This window comes from Triturus cristatus, chromosome 3_2 (assembly GCF_964204655.1).
Source record: "Triturus cristatus chromosome 3_2, aTriCri1.1, whole genome shotgun sequence".
NCBI lineage: Eukaryota > Metazoa > Chordata > Amphibia > Caudata > Salamandridae > Triturus > Triturus cristatus.
This window is the reverse complement of record NC_140584.1, coordinates 365,335,200-365,359,489: the sequence shown is the minus strand read 5'-3', so window position 1 is coordinate 365,359,489 and position 24,290 is coordinate 365,335,200. Positions and strand designations below refer to the sequence as shown.

Genomic DNA, 24,290 nt, shown 5'->3' with positions numbered 1-24,290 from the left:
GTAAGTAAGTCTTTGAAATAAAAATACTTTTCTCTTTTAAAAATCGAAACATAGTATATTTTCTGGACAGTTCAATGATACCTTATGGAGAAAACAATATTGTGGCTAAACAGGTAGGTATCACACCTACGTTTACAGTCTTCCGGACCACAGGTCAGCAAGGGGCAAGCGTCAGATGAGTACCAAAACTGTACTACTAGAGGCACAGGAGCGGCTGGGTGCAAAGGTCAAAATCTTGAGTTCGGCCCAATCCATTTCACTGGAGACGGGGGTGCTCGAAGCCGCACTGCTTGCAGGTGGGTAAATCGGCTGCAGGGATCAAGCTTTGGGGGTTAGATTATGCACAGGGGAAGCTACAAGGCGGCACTAAAAATGTACCACCAGTGGCATGGAGGCGGGTGCAATTTCAGCATCTGGCACCCAATGCTTTGTAAAGGAAACAGGCTGCAGGCGTTGCACTGGAGGTTGCAGGAGCAAGACAACAACAGCAGAGGTAGGTGGAGATGTAAGGGGTCATATCTGTTCAGCTCACCAAGGCCCAGTGGCGCCTTTCGAGTCTGAGTCTTCTTACCGGAGCCAGTTGCAGTCAGGGGGAGCCTCTGGATTCACACTGCCGGCGCTGATGTGGAGATCAGGAGAGGTCAGCCAAAGCTGAAGTCGAGGTCAGGATTGCTGGAGAGACTTCACTGCACGGGTGAGCCCCTAGACTCAAGCCGTGGACATCTCCTGCAGAGTGGGCAGAAGACGCAAATCTGCCTGGATCCGTGGTCCTTGGCCTTGGAGTCGATTTCTTCTGGACAGGGCTGCTGTCCTCAGGAGATTGTTTTAAGGCAGCAATTCTCCCAGGCTTTTCAAAGGACACTAGCTGCAAGACAGGTTGGTAGGGCTGGGGCAAGGCAGTCGTTGTCTTCAGTCTTCCCTGCAAGGATATCTTCTTTTTTTGGTCGTCGCAAGCCTGGAGGAGCCACCGAAATACTAAATCTAGGGGCGTTTTAGGGGAGTGGCAGGTAGGGCCAATGGGCACCTTACCTGGGGTGACTGCCCTCTTTATTATGCCACCTTCCTGTGGGAGGGGGTGTAGACCTGGCCCTGATTAGAGGAGTCTCCCCAACTTCAAGATGGCGGGGACTGAAATATGTGCTTAATCTTGCCTCCCCCACCTTAGGGGTGGAGTTGGCAGAGGTGAGCACACCTCCTATTCGCCTAAGTTTTTCCGCCAAAGTGAGGGTGTAAACCGGGGGTTGCCATCTGCTGCTAGCAACTGAGGCTGGGTTCTCATTACAAAGGCTTTAAATCTTCCCCTTCGAGCACTGGCCCATCCTGGGGGAGGAGATGTGAATCTTCTGCCCGGGTTGTGCATTGTTTCAGGTCCCAGAGAGTAGGGGCTTACCACCCAGGGGTCCAGAAATGTGGCTGGTGGTGGCTGGCTGCCTACAGCCAGTCAGAGACCACACCAGGGTTGGTAGGATTTCAGGGGGCACCTCTGAGGTGTCCTCTGGGTACATGGTGCAATAACTCTCACACTGGCATCAGTGTGGATTTATTGAGAGGAGTAGTTTGGTACCAAACACTCCTGGGTTCAGTGAAGCCATCGTGGTGCTGTGGAACTCAAGTTGTCGAGTTTCCAGCCCATGTATTCTCTGTGGCTTCACTGGCACTTACAACATTAAGGAATGTACCCTAATATTGTTGAGGCATATCTGCTCATGCAGATTCGCCCCACCTGTGGTTTAGTGCACCATGCCTTAGGGCTATAAGGCCTGCTAGAGGGGTGACTTGCCTATACCTTCAGGCAGTGCTGGCTGGCATGGCACGCACGCAGGCAGGGTGCCATGTCGACTTTGTTGTTTTCTACCTCACAGGGGTAGGCAAGCAGCAAGGGCAGTGGCACAGTCCCAGTGAGGGGGCTCCCAGGGGACCCTCTTCAGATCCCAGGCCCAAGGAATCCAGGATACCACTCACTAGGGACTCACAGGGGTCAGAAGTACCAATTGTGGGTATGTTTTAGGGAAGAAGCACTGGCACAGGGGACCTGGTTGGCAGGGACACTGTGCACTACAGTTGAAACCATATCAAAACCAGGCAAAAAGTGGGGGCTAACCATGTAAAAAAAGGCACTTTCTCACACAAGGCTTTTACTAAAGAAGCAGTTTTGAAAAATCACACTTTCGGGTGTCTAGCCTATTTCTCCACTTGTGTGCTAGATAGCACTTAGTAAATATATTTCAGTAAAGTTAAGAAAAGGTGGATCATATAGTTTACAATAATGTAATCTTCATACTAGTCATTTTACATGATTTTCTCACCATGATTTGGGTCTGCTGTTCTAGCTCACAGTTAAAAAGCTTGTAATTTTCAAGATACTTTTCATAGTTATATGGGTCCCCTAAAATTAGAGTCCTTCATTTCTGATGGCAAAACTCAAGCATGATTCTTCTTACCACTTCCCAATCAGTCCTGCCTTTGTAGAGAACCCAAGCTAGAAATTTTCTGCGCATGGAACGTACGTCTCCCACACTCTGTCTGGCACTGTGGAAAATTGAAAATAATCTGAAACGCAACAGTTTAACACCTGACTTTTCAAGCAGTGCTAAGTCTGTAATAATTCCCAGATGTAGTCTGCAGAATGTAGGAAGCTGTATCTTTATATTTTCTTTACCAAAAAGAGGTATGGTGTGTAAAGAGTCCAGGTAACCCTTATGAGTGGACAGGGGCTTGCTCTAGCAATCCCAAGGTTCTCTATATAGGGCAGTGTGGTCGAGCAGCCTTCGGCTTAACAGAGGAGTGTTAGACATTTGTTACAGAGTCAGTAAATGATGCACACACTCAAAATGGAGATCCTCACCAATTTAGAAAAATAGCCCTTGTTACATAACTTTTTAACACCAAGAACTACTGTAAGTACATTGTTTTGAGATTTAACTGTCTTGAATGTATGCAGAAATATACTTGCATTTGATGAGTTATCACTGTTTTACTGTATACAGAAGTAGACCGGCACTTGAATTGGTGAAAATGCAATGTTCTCCTATGGGAACGAAGCATATATTGCATACATGTACTTAGTAGCGACTTACAGAATTGTCCTTCTGGCTCTAAGGTAAGTATGGGGCAAGGACCAAGGCAGCACAAACAGATCACCTAGGGCGGCTCTGGAGCATCCGGATGCAGAGTTGCTTCCAGCGTTGGGCCACAGTTTAAATCAATGGGGAACAGTCCGGTTCAAAAGAGGCTGCAAGTGGGGACTGGGAGGCCAGTCGGGCGAACCCAGAGGGGTGCTCAGTCCTTGAGGGTCTCAGACCCACAGAGACACCTTTGGCCCACTTAAAATCGGGCTGTGGGCTCGTGTGAAGTGGTGCTTTAACCGGCTGGGTCGCACTGGAGGAGGCACTAACGGTATTTGGTTGCCTGCAAAACCAGGCTGTAGGCGAGGATTGGGGGACCAGTCCAGCCAACCCTAAAGGTGGGTTAAACTGTGGAGGGTCTCAGGACCCAGTGGGCACCGTTGGTTCACCTCTCTGCTGGCTGTGTGGCTCGGGTGCAGTGGTGTTTTCAGGGGTCTGGTCGCGGTGGTCCAGAGGCTTTGAGGGCTCTTGCTTTCCTGCAGAAAGTGGCTGCAGATGAGGACTGGATGGGGGGGGTGGAGGCAGTCCGATGCAGCCCAGGTGGTGGCTAAAGTCTTGAGGGTCTCTGTGCCTCAGGGGCACCATCGATTTACGACCACTCTCACTTTGGGGCCCGTGTGTCGTGCAGCTTTGTCTGGTGGGGTTGCGGAGGCTGCCGTTGTCTGTCCTTTTGGTCCCTGCATCAGTGCAGGGAAACAGCGCCTCTGCTCCAAGGGAGATGTTTCTGGCCATTTGAAGCTTTTAGAGGTGACACCGCTTTCTGGGTGAGCTGGATCCTTGCAGTTGTCGGGGACAGCAAGCCGGTGGCAGGGTTGACGCTGCTCTTCAGTTCTCACATTGTGGGCTCTTCTTTGTCGTTCTTTCTTCAGGCATCAAAATCTAATTTCCTGGTGTCAGCGGGCCACATGAATACTCAATTTAACGGCGTTAAGGGGACTGAAGGGTAGTAGCCAAAGAGCTACCTACCCCTGAGGTTACTACACCCCCTAGATGAGCCCTTCCTGTGGGGCTTGGGTATCGTCCTGTCCCAGAGTTCCTGATCTCACCACAACTAAGATGGTAAAATCCTAATTTTTGTTTTCACCTAGGTAATCGGCCCTGGGGGTGTGACTAGCTTATCCTGGTGCCAAATGGGGTTAAAGGCAGGCGGTGTCATCCTCCATGTCTGGGGGAAGCCAGGCTCGCATATCAAAGGCGGTGTGCTCTTTGAAGCCTCCTTCATTGACATGCTAATTGACATGCTAATTTACTAGCCTTCTCACTGAAGGAGGTGTAAACATCTTCTGCCAGAGCAGGCATTGTTTCTGACCTCGAAGAGTGGGGCTCTCACTTCCTAGGAGTTCAGAAACTGGTCTGTGCTGGCAGTCCGGACAGGACCAGTCAGCCAGCACACTAGAGGACTAGTAGGCTTCAGGGGGTACCTCTAAGGTACCCTCTGAGTGATTGTATTGATAAATCCATCACTGGAATCTGTGTGGGTTTATTAATGCAAGGTGTTTGATACTAAACCCCACATGTTTCAGTGAAGCCATTATGTCGCTGGGGGAACTCATTTTGACCAGTGCCCAGTACAAATCTTAAGATGGCTTCCCTGCTCGCTTGCAATATCCAGTAAGGGATCTCTGTATCATGGGCATATCTGCTTATGCAGATGTGTCCTTAGATAATATGTAATGCACCCTGTATTAGGGTTCATCAGCCTGCTGTAGGTGTGGCCTGCATATATTAGATGCAGTGACTTTGGCATGATACACAGTAGTGTGCCCTGTCATGTTTTCTCTCATGGTTGGCACCATGTCACGCAGCCTGCACTGGTAGTCTATGTGGAATTTGAGTGTGGGTCCCTTAGGGTGGCATAAGATATGCTGCAGCCCTTAGGGACTCTTTAGTACCCATGCCGTAGATGCCAGGGGTACCATTGACTAGGGACTTACAGGGGTGCTATAGTCCTTAGTCAGTTGTGAAACAATCAGACATCACTTTGTGTTCAGGAAAGAGCACTGGCACTGAGGTCTGGTTGGCAGGCCTCAGTTCACTGTCCGAGTCGAAAACCAGCATCTAGTTGCTAAACACACAAGCATTAAAAATGCAATAGGTTTCTCCTTGTATTAAGTTAAAGCCATTTGCTTTGCTATACAATACCATTAGCAAAGAAATGGCTTTAACTTAATCAAAGGCGAGACCTATTTCGTTTTTAATGCTTGTTACTTTCAGCCATGGGTACCTTGCAGGTTGTTAAAACGATCGAACAAACATCAACACCGGCGCACACCACAAAAGAACAGTGCATATACGCGCACACAGGGCTTTAATTGGGCCGGGTCTCACCGGTGCTGAGCACCGCCAGGTTTTTTAAATCGGGGCTCGAAACTGGTCTCTATCGGGCTCTGTTTCTGCCCTGGCACAGGCGGTCCGTTTTTTTCTGGACTGCAGTGACAGCAGGCACATCGATGTGCGCTGCTCACTTCTCACTAGTGGAGAAGATACGGCATGACGTCATGCCAGGTGAGCAGAGTGGGGTAAGGGAAATCCTTTAAAGAGAGTCATTTTCTCTCCGGATTTCCCTTCTCTTTTGAAACTCGGGAGCAGCAGCATTGTCGTATTGTCCCCAGGGTTTTAAGTGGAAGCTTTTTCAATATTATATATAAGCCATAGTTGCTGCTTATTTATCATATGCAACTAACAACCATTGACAAAGTCAATAGTCCTGACTTGTTGAAGGTATGATGCTTCTTGTTGTATCATTTATCTGGATGCAATGACAGAAACAGCAAAATACAAGTCGGCGGCACACTATGCTAAGCAAAGATTTTGAGCTTATGTGTTTTTAAGCCACATCCTTAATTACATTGACCATGCTCCTTTGAGAGACTCCCCCAGTTTTTTCATCCCACTTAAAGCCCTGCGCACACATGAACAGTGTACACGAATCTAAATGCTGCCCAGGCACGCACGCACACGTTTGTTTACACAAAATGCGCTTCACTTTAATTACCACCCACACACCCCCATGGTAGATTCTGCTTCCGACAGTGTGAAGGAGGCTTTACAGCTCTGCCCTGACAGACTTCTCAAACGAATTGGGCAATAATAGCGTTTGATAAGCCCTAGACGTTGCATTGAGTAGATATTGTTTATTTGTTCTCAGCTTTGATGCATAGAGCCACAGGTGAAGGGCGAAGGAGAGGCCAGGGCACCGAAGAAAAAGCAACTGATTCAAGGCCCTAATTGGGGAAAAGAATCAGTAAACCACAATCATTGGAAGCCAAGACGTTGGTTAGAGGGGTGACTCCTTTATTTCTCAAACAGCAGATGCGTTCCTGTTCCAACTAGTCTTGGCGTCCTGTGATTCTGGGCATATCACTTAATCTCCCCGTGCCTACAAAAAATAGACGGGAGGCCATTGCGCTCTGTGATAGGAGGCAGCGTGCAATTGCCAACAAAAAGAAGAAAGCAAGTGAATGCTAACCAATAGGCGTACCCAAAGCCCACTCTACTTAATAGTAGTGTTCACAATAGGTTTTCGACAAAACAGCTAAAATGTAGCCCTAGGCAAGACCTAAATTGACTGGTCTTGCCAATGCTCACGGAGACTGCCACAACATCAAGGCCCTGCTCATGAAGAGCAGTCCCGTAATCTCAATGGTGCAAGCAACAAAATGCAGTCAATCACGCATGTCCCTTTCACAGAGGAATGTTGGCTGCTTTGGCTAATGAAAGCAGTGACAAGTCTAAGTGAGACTCCAAGGAGGTGTGACAAAATCCTCCTTATTTACATATTTGATTCGATCAATTTCAAAAGCGGGCGTTGTACGAATAAGGGGGCAAGAACATCATAAGACCCTAACCTCTGCTTCTTAACCTTGAAATTGAGGTGAACAATCGTAGTGATCACAACGTTAGGGGTGCTTTGAGTGGGAGGGACGTCTGTCATGACGTTTTCATATACCTAGTGTTCCTCACGTCCGCAAACACATAAAGCAGGGGCAGGTGAGGCCTAATCCCATAAAATGTGTGTCTTTGTGGAGTGTTAACCGCTGCTCATGTAAAGCACTCCAAATACCTTAGAGTTGTGTTTGAAGCTGCATAAAACTGCAAAGGGAGATTCCTCTGCCTCACGGAGGCGGTTCCTCTACAACCAGACAGCAGTAGGGGGTGGGACAGTCAGCTGATCAAGCGGTCGTTGTTTACCTCGAAGTCTAGTTAACGACACAGATAAGGGGTCACTGACTATCCCGACAAGACTACTCGTCCCAAGACGAGGGCGTAAGACGAGGGCGTGAGACTCAGCCTCCAAGCCCGTCAGTCGGTTACTTGCCAATGGGAGGCTCACCAACATGTCAGATTTTCCCAAATACACAGCTTCCGCTGCAACGCATCAAACGCCTCAGAACCTCTCCCCAAATGTACGGGCGCCTAACAGTAGGACCTCATGTCAATGGCGAAGAGAGCTCCCACCCCAGCCAATCATAAGACAGGCGGTACAGAAAGGAAATCACAGAATGAAATATGCAGGCACAGCTACTCCCATTCCTCCCTCTTAGCCCCCAAAAGCAACTCTCACCTGCTCACGGGGTCTCGGCTGCTCTTCCTCCTCCGCCTTTAAATCCGAAAGATTTCACCAAATAAACGGATAGCTAGCGGTCAGAGCCACCTCAGAAGACCATGGTTCTAAGTGGGTTGCACGCTGGAATCCCCCCTACTACGGCAACTGCTGCCCGGATCTAGTCTCGGCCGCTTTGACTTTGCCTGCTTTTTTGTTTTCTTGTTTCCAAGTTCCAACGCCCAGGGAGCGACGTCGGCAACGTGCAGAGGGGTTTCAGCTTAGGCGTCTGCGTCCCGCTGGTAACTTGCGACCCTCCTGTAGAAGATCAAACCCCTCCCTTCCGAATCACGACTTTAAAGGTCCAAGTTCGAATAGTCTTGTGAAAAAAAAGAACCTACTCCGATTGGTAGCTATGCCCTGAGTCAAAAAACATATGCTTCTTCTAGCCTGTGATTGGTTTTTGGTCCGAGACCCGACATGCTTTAGGATTGGCTTTGATTTTGTTGCTAGCCAGATTAGAGGAGGTTTTTGTTGCTTGGCTCCTTCCTAAACATGCAAATTGCTATCCATCTCTTGTCTTTATGGGGCCATGTGCGACACATGGCCCTATAAAGATAAGAAAGCACTTCACTACAGCCGTGAAGCAGGTGAGCCAGTCTGGCTCGGAGACAAAGGGCGTGAATAGAAAACCCTAATTTCCAATGTCAGGCCACCGTTTAGCCGGCCAATGGAAATGATGGGCAGGGCTTAAAACCCTCTTCTGAAAGTCCTCTCTTACAAAATCTCTTGCGGAGGCGGAACAGGGCTCTGCCCTGCAACGCCACCTGAGACCTAAAAAGTGGGGAGCAGCTCAACAAAAACCCAGTTTCCTACACTGAAGTAATTGTTTTGTGGGTCCAGCACCATAGTCCACTTCTTGGTACAAAAACCCCACACAGAAAACCTAACGCAATAAAAAGAAATGTCCATTAAATAACAGATCTATGATTGATAGCCATTATCCTATGCATGTATGTCATTTTTTAGAGTGCAAACCTTGCTAGGGAGCAACGGAGCACTGAACATTGTGATTTGGGGTAATATATGAGGCCAAATATAGGGGAGTAGTTTTCTTTAATTTGTCAATGATGTGTTCATTGAAAGGGTGAATCTACGGGTCATTTAATTGTTCGGGCTTTTCTGATATTGGTGGAATGTTCTTCCAGATCTTGAGCGTAGTAAGACATGACCTGTTTTCTGTTTTTGCTTTTTGTTGGTTCTAGACTGTTATGACTTCTTGTGTGGCACCGTCTGCTTGAGAGAGTAATTTTTTCATCCTTGTAAGAAAAGATGCTTATAATGGTGACCTTATATGAGCTACAGCTGGTCTTAAAGCAAGTGGGTGGTTGGAGTCAGCACAAATGTAATTCCTCCATCTGTGATTTAAGTGAACATCTTTAGGCCAGCAGCTGCTTGTAGGTTGTCTATTTAGAGAGCAGAGCAGTGTTGTAAAGACTATAGAGCAGAACATTGCTTCTATCCAAGTACAAGGTAAACAGGATTAGGACTTTAGTGTTTAGTTCTTAAGTACATTTCAGATAGGAACAAATTCACTTTATGCCAGAGGAGGAGCTGATACCATGCTATCTAGGTTCTTTACAAAGTGTTATTTGAAGCAGAGGTCTGTTTTGAGGGTGAATATGAGAAAGTGCCTCTTTTGACATGATTTGCCCCCCACCTTTTGCATGGAAAATGTGGTTGTGGCTAAAAGTGCACAGGGTCCCTGCCAACCAGGTCCCCTGTGCTAGAGCTTCTTCCCTGCAAACTGTACCACGATTGGCAACTTCAGGCCCCCTATAAGTCCCTAGTAAATGGTGCCTAGGGCATTGGGACTGAAGAGGGTCCCTTAGGGACCTCCTCACCAAGGCCATGCAAACTGCCTCTACAGCCTGCATGCCTTGGTGCAGAAAAAACAACAAAGTCAACATGGCACTTCTTGTGTGACATGCCAAGCAGCACTGCCTAAGGTATAGTAGGTAAGTCACCTTTCTAGCAGGCCTTATATGCCCTAAGGCAGGGAGCGCTATATCTCAGAAGTTGACATATCTGCATCTGAAGACATGCCCCTACAATATTTGTCTATTCTTAATATTGTAAGTGCCATGGCTTTACTGAACCCAGGCGTGTTTGGTAGTAACAACTTCTCTCCATAAACCCTCACTAATGCCAGTGTGGAATTTATTGAAACATGTACCCAGAGGGCACCTCAGAGGTACCCCCTGAAATCCTATTAACCCTGTTGTGGTATCTGACTGGCTTCAGGCAGCCTGCCACCACTAGACCCGTTTCTGTACCCCTGCTCCATGAGGCCAGAAACAATAGTGTCACACCTCCTCCCCTAGGATGAGCACAGTGTTCAAGAGGAACTCTTGAAAGTCCTTGCACCCTTTGTATTGCGTTCCCAGACTCTGCTGCTAGCAGCAGATGGCAGCCCCTGGTTCAAACCCCCCACTTGTGGCAGGGGACCTGGTGGAAAAACCTAAGTAAGAACAGAAGGTGTGCCCCCCTTTGCCAACTCCACCCCTCGGGTGCTGGAGGCGAAGTGAAGCACATTTTTAAGTGCCCGCCATCTTGAAGATGGTGGGACGTATACAACCAGTGTTAGGGCTATGCCTCCCTTCCACAGGAGCGTCACATAATAGTGGGTGTTAACACCCCAGGTGAGACCCCCATTTGTCCCTACCTGTTACTCCCCTGTATTGCCCATAAATCTAGTATTTAGGTGGCATTCCCAGACCCTGAAATAAGATTCCTGATGACCTAACAAGAGCAGGACACTACAGCGTCCCACCAGAAGAGAATACTACAGACACCAACAGACTTGGCCCCAGCCCTATCGGCCTGTTTGCAACCCTCGGCGATCCTGTGCCAAAGATGACCCTTCCTGCAGCCGAGCGACCTCCAAACCCTTGGGAGGCTGCCTGCCTTAGGCAAATCCCAAGAACTCCTGTGGGCTGCGGACCTGTCCAGAAGAAACCAACTTTAAAGAACAAAGCCTCTGCCCAGAAGAACAACGGAACCACTGCTTGACCCACCTCTGCACCTGACGCACATGGCCCAATTTCAAGTGGGCCACTAGTCCTGTGAAGGTTCCCCAGTGCTTCTGAGCAAGAGTTCACCGTCAGCAGATCCTTGCCTGACCCCGCCTCGATGCCTGCAGTCTCAACTCAGACTCCCCCCTGACCGCGACCTGCCCGGGAAAATCTTTTCCGATGCTGAAGGACAACCGTGCGCCTGAATCCCCTGGGCCTTTGGGAGTGCGACCAACTGTGTCCCTACGTTCCCTAGCATCAGAACTTACCTTGGCAGCTGTGGGTTTTCTTCGTTCAGCCTCCTGGCAGTAGCCTGCAGCCTTTCTCCAAAACGGATCTGCCCCCATTGATTTGCATTGGGAACCCGACGCTGTTGGCACTCTTCACCTGACCGCCCCTGTTCCGCTTAGGGTAGAAGGTTGGTGCTTCCGTGTGGCCACCGTACTTAACTTCACCCCCAGAGAATGTGTTTGCCAAACTGTGTTACTCTCCTGTGAACAGCATCTCTTAGATTACCCCCTTTCGCCTTTGGATAACATTGGCGTGAGATTCCAAATTTGAGCCCTGCATCCAGCTGCCCCGGTTCCGCTGTTGGTGCAGGTTTGCTACTACCTAAACAATGCCTGGTGCTAATTCTTCATCCTGAAAACTAAGACTGTAGTTGAATACTTAACTGCAAAACTGTATTCTTGTTTCACTCTCATAGGTTAACATTGCTGAACTGAAAATTGCAATGTGTCCACTTTAAGTGAGAAGTATTTTTCTTGAAAAACATACTTACCTTTTTACGTATTTCTTAGTCTTAAAATAAATCTGGAAAGAAGCTTGTTTTTCTAAAATTAGTGCAGATCTCCTTTTTGAGTTGTGTGTCATTTATTAATCACTGTGTGCATAATAAACTTCATACACTCCTCTGTGCTCAGCCTAAGGCTGCTCGACCACACTACCAAAAACATAGAGCACTTTGGGTTTACATTGAGCCCTGCACACTTTTGGGGGAATCTCTGGACTCTCTGCACGATATTACCACTTAGAGGTGTATCATATAAAGAGGCAGCATTCTACAGTGAATATAAGAGTTTTTGCAAGGGATAATAGGGTGGTGGGGGGCGGTGAGTTCTGGTTCATTTTGGAGAGACAGGCTTGAGTGTTGTTTTTGTTGTTGGCCTATAGGACGACTTCTGTCTTGGCTGGGTTGTTAAGGCAGGAACTGGAAATCCAATAATGAATTCGATTGAGGCATGTTTAAAGCCATTGCATGCCGTGAGCAGTTGGAACTTTTAGGTAGAGTTGAATGTTGTTTCCATATTGTTGGCTGTCGAGGCTGATATTGCGCAGTAGAGTTCCAAGCAGATTGACAAGTAGTATTATCAGACTAGGCAAGTTTTTTTTTTGTTATGGAGGTAGTGTGTGCACTGTTCAGTATTTGTGAGGTGTGGTTGTACTGAATACATGTCAAGCACTATTGTTAATAACAAATGTGTACATCTACCACAGCGAAGTATGGTAAATGTTTGATTTTCTCATGTTTCCCCAACTCTATTTAGATTTAGTAGAATTTACAGATGAAGAGGGGTATGGACGATATTTGGACCTCCACGATTGCTACCTCAAGTACATCAATCTTAAATCGTCAGAGGTGAGACTAATTTGCCAAATATATGTTAAAATAGCTTATGAAGCAAATCCTTCTTTTCATACAGCATTTCTTATGTATTATTGTTTACCATTTCTGTAAACTGATAGAATGAATGTTCTTTTATAAAGATGCGGCTTTTAAATAAATGCAAACTTGTTTAAGTTCCAGATTTGTTAGTTAAGTTAATATCCAAATAGTTTTTTTGAGTAATACTGTTGTGCAAGTTTACCTCTACAGTTATGATGCCACTTTTCAAAAGTTGACCCATGCCTAACATCATAGGTACAGCCAAGGGGTAAATGTGTTTTTCATCTTTGGCCATGGTTCCTTGGAATCCATTTTTTCTAACTTTGGCTACTGGTCTTAATGATGCCTACCTTTATTTTTAAATTGATATGCTCTGCATTTGGTCTTTGAAGTAAAAAGGTATGAGTGCAAAGCTTTGACAACATGGTGCTGCTTTGTATGTTTTTTCATTGTGTACAACAGACAGACTGTGCTTTACAACAGCCTGACCTCAGAAACCGTATTCCTATTATGTTATACAGATCTAGATCTTTTTAGGATCCTATCTCTGTGCCAGCACTGTTTGCACAGATCTGTTCTCACATACATAATTAAAATACTTTGTACATTATCACTCTGAATTCTACCATAATGAAATATAGTGCATTTCTATTCAGTTTTTGAGTTTGCTTTATTGTGGCTTTGTGTTTCTCCAAAAGAATGTTCTGTCTAGCATAATATTTTTTTATATTTTAGATGGCAAACTATGTTATCATAGAACATAGTAAAATGTATATTTTCCTTTCTAGTAATCCCTCAGAATTCATAAACAATTGAAGGTCTTTTGTTTGGTCTATGCAGGATCATAGAACATATTTTTGAATATACATCAGTTTTGAAAATGAGGCAACATTTACAATCTTCCTTTTAAAACTAACAGTTACGCCAAAATAATCATTATTGATAGACAACTATTTTAGTGCCATTTTATGCTTTTGTTTAGGCACTAAAACATTAAGCGTCATTTAGTACGTTTTTTTTTTTTTCAAGGTCTGGGCTTTTTTTTCTGCCCTTGATTTCTCGCCTTCCATGCTACTTCAGTCACCATGCTTGCTCTCTTTGACAGAGTCTTTCCTCTGGTGGGAAAGTGTCTAAAAATGGTATTCACAACATGCCCTCTGACACGATTAATGAGAGGGAGTATACCTAAAAACACAGTGGGAGCTTTGAAAGGAAAAAAAGACCACACCAGCTGTTTCTTTCTTGCCCAAAGAGGCTAGGAGAACACAATTAACAAACCTGACATAAATAAAACAAGACCTGACCTCTCCAGGGATTGACAAACAGTTCAGTTAGTTGTCACTTTGTCAGCAACACCTGGCAGGTCGAGGTACTACACCTTGAATCATTCCCCTCACTATAAAGCCAGAACTTCTAAATACACTGATTTTGCAAAAGACCTTCATTGTTGAGTATTTTGCAGTCTTTCCGAGTATTTGCTCCTTTGTCCTCAGTAAAGATAGCCCTCTTTCCAACTGTAACAAGCCAGGTTCTCGGACTAGAGCTGTTTGTCACTCTTAAGACCTTCTGGAAGCACTTGACTAACATACCAGCACTCCCTCCTATAGATCCAATACCTGGTTCTCCAGGAGCTGTGCATCCTAAGGATGACAGGTCAGCAAAGGAACCAGGAGGACTGTGGGAAAGAGCACCTTATTGTCATGGCCACATCCACTTTTTGCATGGTATTTGATGCAATTTTGACAGAAGTGCACTGGGTTCCTGCTATTCAGGTCCCCAGGGCCAGATCTTGTTGCCTAAAACTGCATACTTGTACTCCCAATTGGCAATACCTTTAGCACCCACTGTAAGTCCCTAGTAAATGGTACCCCTGGCACCTAGGACAGGGAGGTTTGAGGGTCCCTCAGCATGTATTGTGCCACCCTAAGTGATCCCTCAGCACACTCCTACAAACTGCCATTGCAAGCTGCGTGACATGGTGCAGAGAAAAGTGAAGACACATGGCACACCTCCTGTGTGTCATGCCTGAAGACAATGCAAGTAATATACGTACGTCACCCCTACAGCAGGCCTTACAGCTCTATGGCAGAGTGCATTACATAACATCTGAGGACATATGTGTATGAGCAGATGTGCCCCTGTGATGTCCATGTTGATTCTTAGATCTTGCCAGTGAACAGGGAAGCTGTCTTGAGTATATGTACTGTGCACTAGTGATTACTACTTCTCCAAGAACATGATGGCTTCACTAAAATTAAAGATGTTTGGTATCAAAGATCTTGTGTTAACAAGCCCACACTGATTCCAGTGATGGATTTATTAATACATGCACGCAGAGGACACCTTACCGGTGCCCCCCTGAAAACCTACCAACCTCTTGTGTACTGGCTGACTGGTGTGGACTAGCCTGCCACCACAGAGAGGTTTCTGACCCCCTGCAGGTGAGAGCCCATGCTCTCTAAGAGCAGAAACAATGTCTGTTCTGGCCGGAGGTGTTGTCACCTCCTCCAAGCAGGATGGCTAAGTGATCAGCATATCAAGGCAGGAGGCTTCAAATATCTCTGCCGCCTTCCCCCAGGCTTGGGAAATGCCACCCGATGCCCATTTGGCACCAGGACAGGCATGGAAATTAGCTAGTCAGGAGGCAGGCCTCCTATCAGGCTAGTACCAACCTTATGGTGGGCTACCTGATGTGAACATAGAAACGAGAATTCCACCATCTTGGTTTTTGGTGGAATTGGGCTCACTGGGTCAGGGTTATGCCCTCTTCCCATAGGAAGTGGTATTATAGAGGGTGTAATCGCCTTAAAGGTAAGTAGTCCGTTAGTGACTACCTGTCACTCCCCTTAACTCCCTTAAATTGAGTATTTAAGGGCACCCCTGATGCCAGGAACTTAGATTTCAACAGATCCAGAAGAAGAGGGCAAAGAAGAGCCACGATAGAAGGAGAACTGAAGACTTATGGTGCAAAGCCCTGCCTGCCTGTACCAGTCCCAACACTCATGACTGAGTGACTAGTCCTGCAGCTGATCAACTACCAAGAACCTCCATTGACTTCCAGCCCATTGCGATTGCCAGCAATTTATTTATTTATAAAGTTTTATATAGCGCGAATATGACCACTGAGGGTATCGGAGCGCTTCACAGATTATGCAGCAAGGAGGGTATAGGTAGACATACGGAGTCAACAAAGCGAAAAGTACGACATTTTAAAAATGTCCAGCAATCACGCCAGCAAGGCCTCTGGGTACAAACAGCAGCTATGGACCCCAGGTCAAGTGGGGAAGGTGGACTGAAGCAGGAATTAATTAATCAAGAGTCCTTTACCTTCTATTTTGAAGCGGACAGTGGAAGGGATCCCCCTGACTTCGGGGGGGAGAGAGTTCCAGATCCTCAGTGCCATGCCTGAGAAGGTTCAATTGTCTTTTTTTTCTTGAATTTTTGTGGTTTGAGTAAAAGGGTTCTGGCGCTTCTGGAGGCTCTTGTACCACATGAGAGCTCCAGTTTCTGGGCCAGGTACAGTGGGGTCTTGAAGTGGATGGCTTTGTGTGCCATGCATGCGTTTTTCAGCTGTATCCGAGCTTCATATGGGAGTCACTTTAGGGACAGCAGGTCCGGAGAGATGTGGTTGTATTTTTTAGTTCCCGTTAAGAGCCTAGCAGCAGAATTGAGGGCCACCCTAAGAGGAGCCATTTTCCCTCTGGGCAAGCCACGCAGCTTTGTGATCACTAATGCTTGCACTGCAACCTTTAGGTCTTGAGCAGGGAGTAAGGGTTTGAGCTTCCTTAAGATGCTGAGTTGGAAATTCGCTCCTTTGAGGGAGCTGATGTGCTTTAGCATGTTCAGACTATTGTCTAATATAATACCAAGCGAGGATGCCGAGTCCACAAGGTGAGGTCTACAATTGAGAGCAGTAAGCTGATTCAGCCATTGTTCCATTACCGGTGATTGCTTGTGGGGTGAGATTAGGAGGAATTCTGTTTTTAGAGCATTTAGCTTCAGGTTGTTCCGTGTCAGCCAGCTTTGTGTTTCCAGCAGGACTGAATGTCCTCAGGGGAGGCGATCTTCAAGTAAAGTTGGGTGTGATCTGCATACATAGGATAGTGAATGCTGGATGATTTCAGAATTTCTGTTAGAGGCTCCATGAACAAGTTAAAGAGTGTGGGAGAGAGTGCTGAACCTTGTGGAACCCCCAGAGTAACCGGTGCAGGATGGGACAAGGATTGGTTTGAGATCTATTCAGGAGGAACGAAGAGAACCAGTTAAGCACCGGCCCAGACAACCCCATCCTGTGTTCCAGGAGGTCAATTAGGTTATCGTGTTTGGCAGTATCAAATGCTGACGAGAGGTCGAGAAGGATCAGTAGGCACGACTCATTGTGGTCCAGCATTCTTAGCGCATCATCGACAATATGCGTTAGAGCCGACTCTGTGCTATGGCCCGGACGGAAACCAGATTGGCATTGGTCCAGGAGTTGGAAATGGTCGATGTGGTTGCAGAGTTGGGCAAGCACACATTTCTCCAGGAGCTTTGCCAGGATGGGGATGTTGGAGATTGGGCGAAAGTCATGCAGGTCTGTGGCATCAGCTGTTGGTTTCTTTAAGATCTGGGTTACTTGCCCCGAGTTTAGGCAGTCCGGAATATCCCATTGCTGAAGTGATGCATTGACGATCTTAGTCCACAATGTTAGTAAGGAGGATCTAACTTCCGGGAAAATGTTCGATGGCAAGGGATGATTGGAAGGTTTCAGAGTCGACAGTGTTTTGCGTATAGTGCACTCATCCAGGGTTTGGAACAGACTCCGGGAAGCATTGTTTTTAGGGGGTGGGGGGTGGTCGGGGTGCACAGGGTCAGAGATAGCCACACCTAGTGAACAGAAGGAGTTTTGTGGCCTGATCGACAGGTAGTCCTGGGCAGATCGTAATTTAGTTTCGATCTTACTAGACTTAGCAGTGAAGAAGTCTGCAAATTCTTCACAATTAGGCAGTGTCCACTGACCCAGCAACGCGGGGTTCGGATGACTATTGGTTTGGGACTTGATGAGTTAGAACAGTTTTTTTTGGACGGTTTTTTGCTTGTTCTAGTTGAGTTCTGAACAAGCATCTGCAATGCAATAGGTCTCGCATTTACGCGGGTTTGAGCTATTGGCATTGTAAATGATTATGCCTTTTATTTATATTTTGGTTTTTAAAACCTAAATAAAAGGCATTGTCATTTAAAATGCCAATAGCTTAAACTCTCGCAAATGCGAGACCTATTGCATTCCAAATGCTGGACGGCATCACTGAGTTGCCCCCTTCTATCTCCTTTGGCCCCTGAAGAGCTCCCCATTTACTATGAGTTGAATAAACAATCCAGTGGTCACATCTGTGCACAAGAGACCCTCCTGCAGTAAGAGAAACTCATGACAGAAAATAGTGCTCACAGACTAAAGACATACTGTGTAAAAACCAAAGTAAAAGGGCTAGTACTCATGGGATGTTACAAATATAGACAAGGTGATACTAAGGAGGGACTAACAAGTCTAATAATGAATCCGAAGCCAGCATTTATGAAAGACAATGACGCAAGCCCATGACAAATATGGGCGGAGAGTGAGCGGGGCTTCAAGTACATACTCCAATACAGCATAGCTCGCAGCGCATGCGCTGCCACGGCTCGACCTAAAGAGGGAAAGGCCTGGAGGAGGTGTGTTGTGTGGTCTTAACATCAAAGATAACAATAATTTTAAAAAATGGGTTTCCTAGATTAAAAGTAAAACGGAGAGTAAAAGAAGCTCCCCGTGCAGCTTGGTGGGAGTAGTGCACAGTGGTGAGTCAGAGGCACTAAGAGGTAGGGGTGCAACTAGACCCGAACTTCGGGGGGTGGGGAAACTAACACTGCCAGCCAGTGCTGGCCCTGGTCGCACACAGTGCAACAGTCTTTTTTGGCGCCCCTCCCGCATTTCCTCCTTCTCCATTAATTCCCTCCCTACCATTCGCCAACAGTGCACCTAATTTCTCTATAGCCTCTTTCTGACAAACATTTCATATGTTTTATAGGGCTATTCTTAGTTTACTCACACTCAGTTCTGTGATCTGCTTGGTACACGTTGTTTGTAGCAGGCACATTAAGCCTGTGTGCTGTGTGGGTGATAAGAGTGCACATGTGAGTGCACGGTGAGCGATGCGACAGTGTGAGAGTACGGTAAGAGGAGTGAGTGAGATGACCATATGAATTTGGATGCGGGTGTAAGTGCAGAGTGCGACTAATGAATGCATGGTTAGTGATGGGCTTATTTGAGTGAGATTGCAGATTGAGCAGTAAGGGGGACAGGTGAGTGAAGTGTTACATGACTGCAGGGTGAGTAGTGTGCTCATTGACAGCAGGGTGAGGTACAGGGTGAACAGTACAAGTGCATTGTGAGTGCGGGGTGAGCAGGTGAATGGTGTGAGTGCATGGTGATCAGTGTGATCACTGTGAGTGCAGGGTGAAAGTGAAGGTCGAGAATAAGGCGTCAATTATCTGAATGCAGGGTACATTCCCAGACTCTTGAAGTAACTCAGCATGTTATTGACGGCGGCGTAGAGTTTCAGATATAAATTAAACTATTTCTATTATGGCATAAAGTAGGGATTAAGGGTGGAGGAAATAAATAATGTGGTGATCCTACAACAAACTTCCAGTCTTATGATTAGGGTTGCCAGCTCATTATTTTGATGTCCCAAATGGTACAAAAATAAACAGTCACCTAAAGCCGTATTTTCAGCAGTTATTTGTGCATACTTGGAACAGCAAATATAAATAAAAAGCACTTTTAATTGTGTTCTAGGACTGCCTGAATGATCCATGACAATTAAAGGGAACAAAGACAGAAAAGTCACATTACAAATGAATACATACTTTTTTATTTACATCCCTATTTAGTGTCAAGACAAGGTTTTGCAGGCTCTTTAAACAACACATGGCTGGCATTTTTCTTTTGGCAATCCTACTTTATATTCCTTTTCGTGAAATACATTCTGAAACTACGGCAAAGGAATAGGCAGAGTGGGGGCACAGGGGGTACTGGAACCAGAAACAAACGAAGCCTGGGTAACCAGTTTACAAAGGAATGTAAATATGCAAATGGACTTTAAAGATCTGTGAATAACTCAGGGTGCAGGAGATAAGACTCCAGACACTGCCCAGCCGAACGCACAGCAGCTCCAGCTGCATCAGCCCAGGCTGAGACACACAACGGAGGGGGCTGTAGGCTATGGGCGTTGTGTGCCAGCTAAGAGGTCCACTCAGTTTGCATTGGGGCACCCTTCTTGGTGACTGCTGTTAGTACAGGTGTAATCTGGTAGAACTGTGGCCACGTGGCACAGTCATACACCCAACCTAGCTACATCACGTTGAACCCTGGTAGCTGGGTGTGGCTTTTACTGAGCTACATTCAGAGAGGTAGCAATGTGCAAAGGGCACTGAGGTATGACGAGCCATGTCCAGAGAAGTGTGTGCCTCAGACCTGCAAACAGACGGGAAGCAGGGACAGCAATCTGCAGTGTGATCCTGCAAGAGGCACACTTTGTGTTCAGGAAGGTCGACGTGCTGGCACCACACCAAGGGGGCAGAGGGAGCGCGCTGTTCACCCAGGACAATGTCTGCCAAGCTGAGGGGCACAAATGGGACTCTTGTTCATCACCTACCCCCTTCCGAAGGAACAGCTCCAGTGGAAAACGAGCAGCAGGCGCACCCTCTTTTACTAGCACCGGTAAAACAAATATACATTGAGACGAGTTTTCCAGAGCCCGCGGCCATGGCACCACCAACCTTGCCTACAAACAAGACAGCCTTTACTATGCGCACTGAGCAATCACCTTTCAGAGGGCAGGCTTTGCCACACCCTCAACAACCCCCACCCTCCTCTGACCCCCAAGCAATGTCCATACATGACCACATTGGCCTTCCAATGCGCACAGAGCTGCAAGACAGAAATACTGTAAACATGAAAAATAAAATCAGGGTTTCCATGTCTTCTCACCTTTCCCGACATGAGGAAGTCCAGCTCCAGGGGGCACGAGGGCATCACAATGATCTTGTAGTCACACAACAGAAACACGTCCTCCTCCTTCAGGGCTCTGTCCAGGAGTCCAATGGCATCCTCTTCGTCCTCCATGACTGGGTTTTTATGGCTGGTTTACCTCGCCGACGGCAACGGGAGATCCACATTGCTCGGAAAGAGAATAAGAAGACAAGCGCACTCCAGTCTGAGTATGCCATCTGTAGGGATTGGCACTGGAGCTGGCACCAAGTGCCCCTGGAGAGACTCTTGGATGATTGTTGGCGCGGTGGCACAGAGGATGGCATTTTGGCGCTTCTGAGATTGGAACACGGGTGCCGGACTATTTCTGAGGTCGGCAACTGAAACTGGAACCGGCCTGCTTCTGAGCTGGCATTTGAGACTGGCCTGCACCATACAATTGAGCACCCACATCAGAGGTGCAAGAATTAAGCGGGCGCTTTGAAGTGATTTTTTGAGAGTGCGTGCCAATACTTTCTGTGCGCTGCATGAAGTGGCACCTTCTACTTCTCACAGGATGCGATGCTGCACCCCTCTGAAACTTTCTGTATAGAATTAAAGGTCTGCACCCGGCTGTGCCCAGCCCACATTATTAGCGGGCTACTCCGGGCTACGTTAAAAAGGTGGGTAAATGAAAAAAGCCCTAAAATCCTGCAGCTGTTTGTCCAAGCTGCACTGCTAGCCTCTACTACTGAAACGCCGAGCGATCAGCAACTATTGAAATTTCATGTGCTGTCATTGCACTCCTGGCAGAAACGGGCAGGCTGGTGAAGCAGAGAAAACTCATTGACTGGCACCACTTGCTGATTGCAGCTTCGGCGGAATTTAAACAAGCTTTGGAAACGCGGCCGCGAAAGTGAAAGTGATCGTGATTACGATCGCTACGGAGGAAAGACACATGGCGCTGCGCGCGTGCACGTTCACGTGCACTGTAGCTTTAGGCCACGGCAGCACTTTGAAAAGCCCAGATATAAAATGTCTCTTCGAGCCTTGGGCTCGCGAGACCTAAAAAGGTGGCCTTCGAGCATCTGATGTGTTTATTATAAATGCTTCTCAAGGATCTCCGGTATTGGAGATGCTCAATGGAGGGATAGGACGGCCATTGCCTTTCAGCAAGCCTTAAGTTTCATCTTTCGGAATTAAGACTAGCTGTAAACCAAGGTTTGGATCGTTTAAAGGACATCCTTTTAAGCTGTAGTGGTGCAATCGAGTCTAGTACATTCAGCATTGTGTGGTTATAGTGGGCCGTAAGGTCGTGAACATCAGACGTGCTCGGAGGAGGGGGCAGGATGGTCTCACAGAGAGCAGTCCGATCTTGCGGGTTGATGTTCCGTAGGCATCTGTTCAGCTGTTTTGGGTTCTTAGGCTGTGCATTACATATTCTTACCAAATCAAGAATGCAGAAGGAAATGCAGTAATGGTCTGTCCAATCACATGGGAGAATCGAGTCCAGGAGGATGGAGTTGGGCTTACCAATAATAAGATCTAAGGTAGCTCCTTTGATGTGAGTGGGGCTGTCCCATATTTGGGTTAGGTTGAAGTCAAGAAGGAAGGATTTAAGGCTATTGACCACATCATCATTTACATTGTTCCAGTGGAGGTTGAAATCTCCCAGGAAGATCTGAGTGCCATGGAGGTCTGCATTGGCCGAGATAATGTCCATGATCTGTTCTGAGAAGGGAAGGTTGTCGTGGGGTGGGCGGGGGGGCGGGTATTAAAACGTTTGCAGGAGTGATTATTACCACCAGACACTTCAATGCATAGGTATTCACAGGACGGCAGGAGGGCAATCTCCCTTGAAGTAGGGTAGCTATTCCCCTGCAGTCCTCCTACACAGAAGAGGTAAAGTCCAGTTTACTGTGTTGTTGCTCCCCGGCCAGCCCGACGCAGCAGCCTCCCTGGAAGACTTGTGCTCCTGAAGGTCAGATCTGTCCACCCACCGAATGAGAGAACACCAGGACCGACTGGAGCCGCACAGCACCAATTCCCGCGGTACCAGACCTCTTGCAGCAACTAAGACCCTTAGCACCAAGACCGAGCATCCGACGAGGAGCGTCTGCACCGCAGAAACCCACTACCAGAGTGGCCCGGCTGTCCTGATTCTGCACCTTTAATTGATGAGACCGACATTTGTGAGGGCCTTTTTCCACAGAGCCTAGCTGACCTATCTACTCTGCACCCGAGCTCCCCAGCCTGGGTACCAACAAACCGACTGTGTCCCCTTGCTCCCAGGATCCTTGTGACCCGAGCCCGCCATTGGACCTTGGCCCCCTACGACCATAAGTCCAGAAAGAGGCCCTCAGAAACCGACCGAACAAATGCCTATTTTCCCATAGGAAAGCATTGCTGCATAAAGACTTATTTAAGTGAACATTTTACCTACCTGTATAAAGCAATATTTTAAAAAATACTTACTTGATTACAAATATCTTGGTCTCAATATTTATATAAAAATACAACTTATTTTTCTAAATTGGTCTCGGACTAATTCTTGAGTGTGTCTCTGATTTATTGCCTCTGTGAGTTCAAGAAATTCTTAGTGTTTCCCTCTGATAAACCTAAACTGCTCACCCACACTACCGCAAAAGACAGCATTTACTATTAGCATTTTTGCCTCTGTAAACCACTAAGGATTGCTTGAACTCTTTTTATAGTTGACCAAAACGAGGCACTCTGTGTAAAGAGCCAGCTTCCTACAAGGCTCATTTCCCACACACCCTTTTGTTTAGTCTGTCAAAGTCTGCAAAAGAAATGTAGGACTGCAGATTCAGTCCTTAAATTCTTTAAAAAAAATATTTTTATTTTTTCATTTTATTGCTGTTTGCGGTGCCTAAGCATTTTAATGTGTATGCTTTCCAACAGCTACCCCAGAAAAGGAAAGCTGGTGAATGAATAGTTTGAGAACGAAGTCTGAGGCTTCTGCCACCACAAATTCTTCCGCCGTCTGAAGATGAAACAATAGTTGTAGAGCAATTTGATAGCATCTTTCTGTAGAATCAAAAAGAACTTTAAATTTGCCTTCAAGGAAATTGTGATCACATAAAATCAATAGATCATGGGTGTAACAGCACCCCTGATTGGCTCATGCTTGATTATTACAAGCTGCTCAATGTGCTGCTCGCTCTGCGTTCTCTTTTCAGTGTCACATGAATAAATAAATCAGAAAAGATGAAGACATAAGGCAAACGGCTAAGATCTGTGTGATTACAAAAGAGGAGGGATTCCCTCGAAGTGCAATACGTACATGGTAGAGGCCAGCACCAGCATGTTCATGTGCTCTACTTGTCAGATTGTTACAACAGCAATACTAGTAACAGCAACAGAACCCTTTCTTCCAACTACAGCTAACATGCACGAGTAGATCAAACAAGTTTTAGCCATGGTTGAGATTGCTGTACCTGCGAAAGAACAATGATATGTTGATCCTGCCCACACCTCTGAGTGTAGAAAGGAGCATTTTCAACAATCTTCCAATTTGTGAAATATGTGCATAAAACCAGATTTCAAAGCTTTCCATCCTACGTTTCTTTCTTAAGTGTCAAAAGGATTCTTCCTGAGCCAGCTGATAGAGGAGGTTCTGAAGTCAGCCTCTCAAGCATTTTCAGAGCACGTGGCTGTGTAGCACCTTTCTTTCACCGCCGGGGAATATTTATTTGTGTCTTAATTACTGTATCTTCAGTTTTGCCTGTTGAACAGTTAGAGATAGGTCTTAACATGTATTAGACCTTAAGCTGGATGAATGTACAGGAAGAACAGTAAAGAGTGAATGAAACAGTTGTAATAGTAACATGAAAGTGTGATGGACCATTCGAGTTGAGAAGGGCCTGAGATCTCTCTC

General features: G+C 46.6%; 1 protein-coding gene across 1 annotated transcript in view; it reads left to right on the top strand.

Annotated features, from left to right (window-relative positions):
- The window catches only part of SF3A3 (splicing factor 3a subunit 3), a 187,406-nt gene that overhangs the window by 32,090 nt on the left and 131,026 nt on the right, over positions 1–24,290 (top strand). The window contains exon 6 of the mRNA XM_085647872.1: positions 12,290–12,381. Coding sequence (XP_085503998.1) covers positions 12,290–12,381 — 92 coding nt within the window. The remainder of the gene's footprint in view (positions 1–12,289; positions 12,382–24,290) is intronic.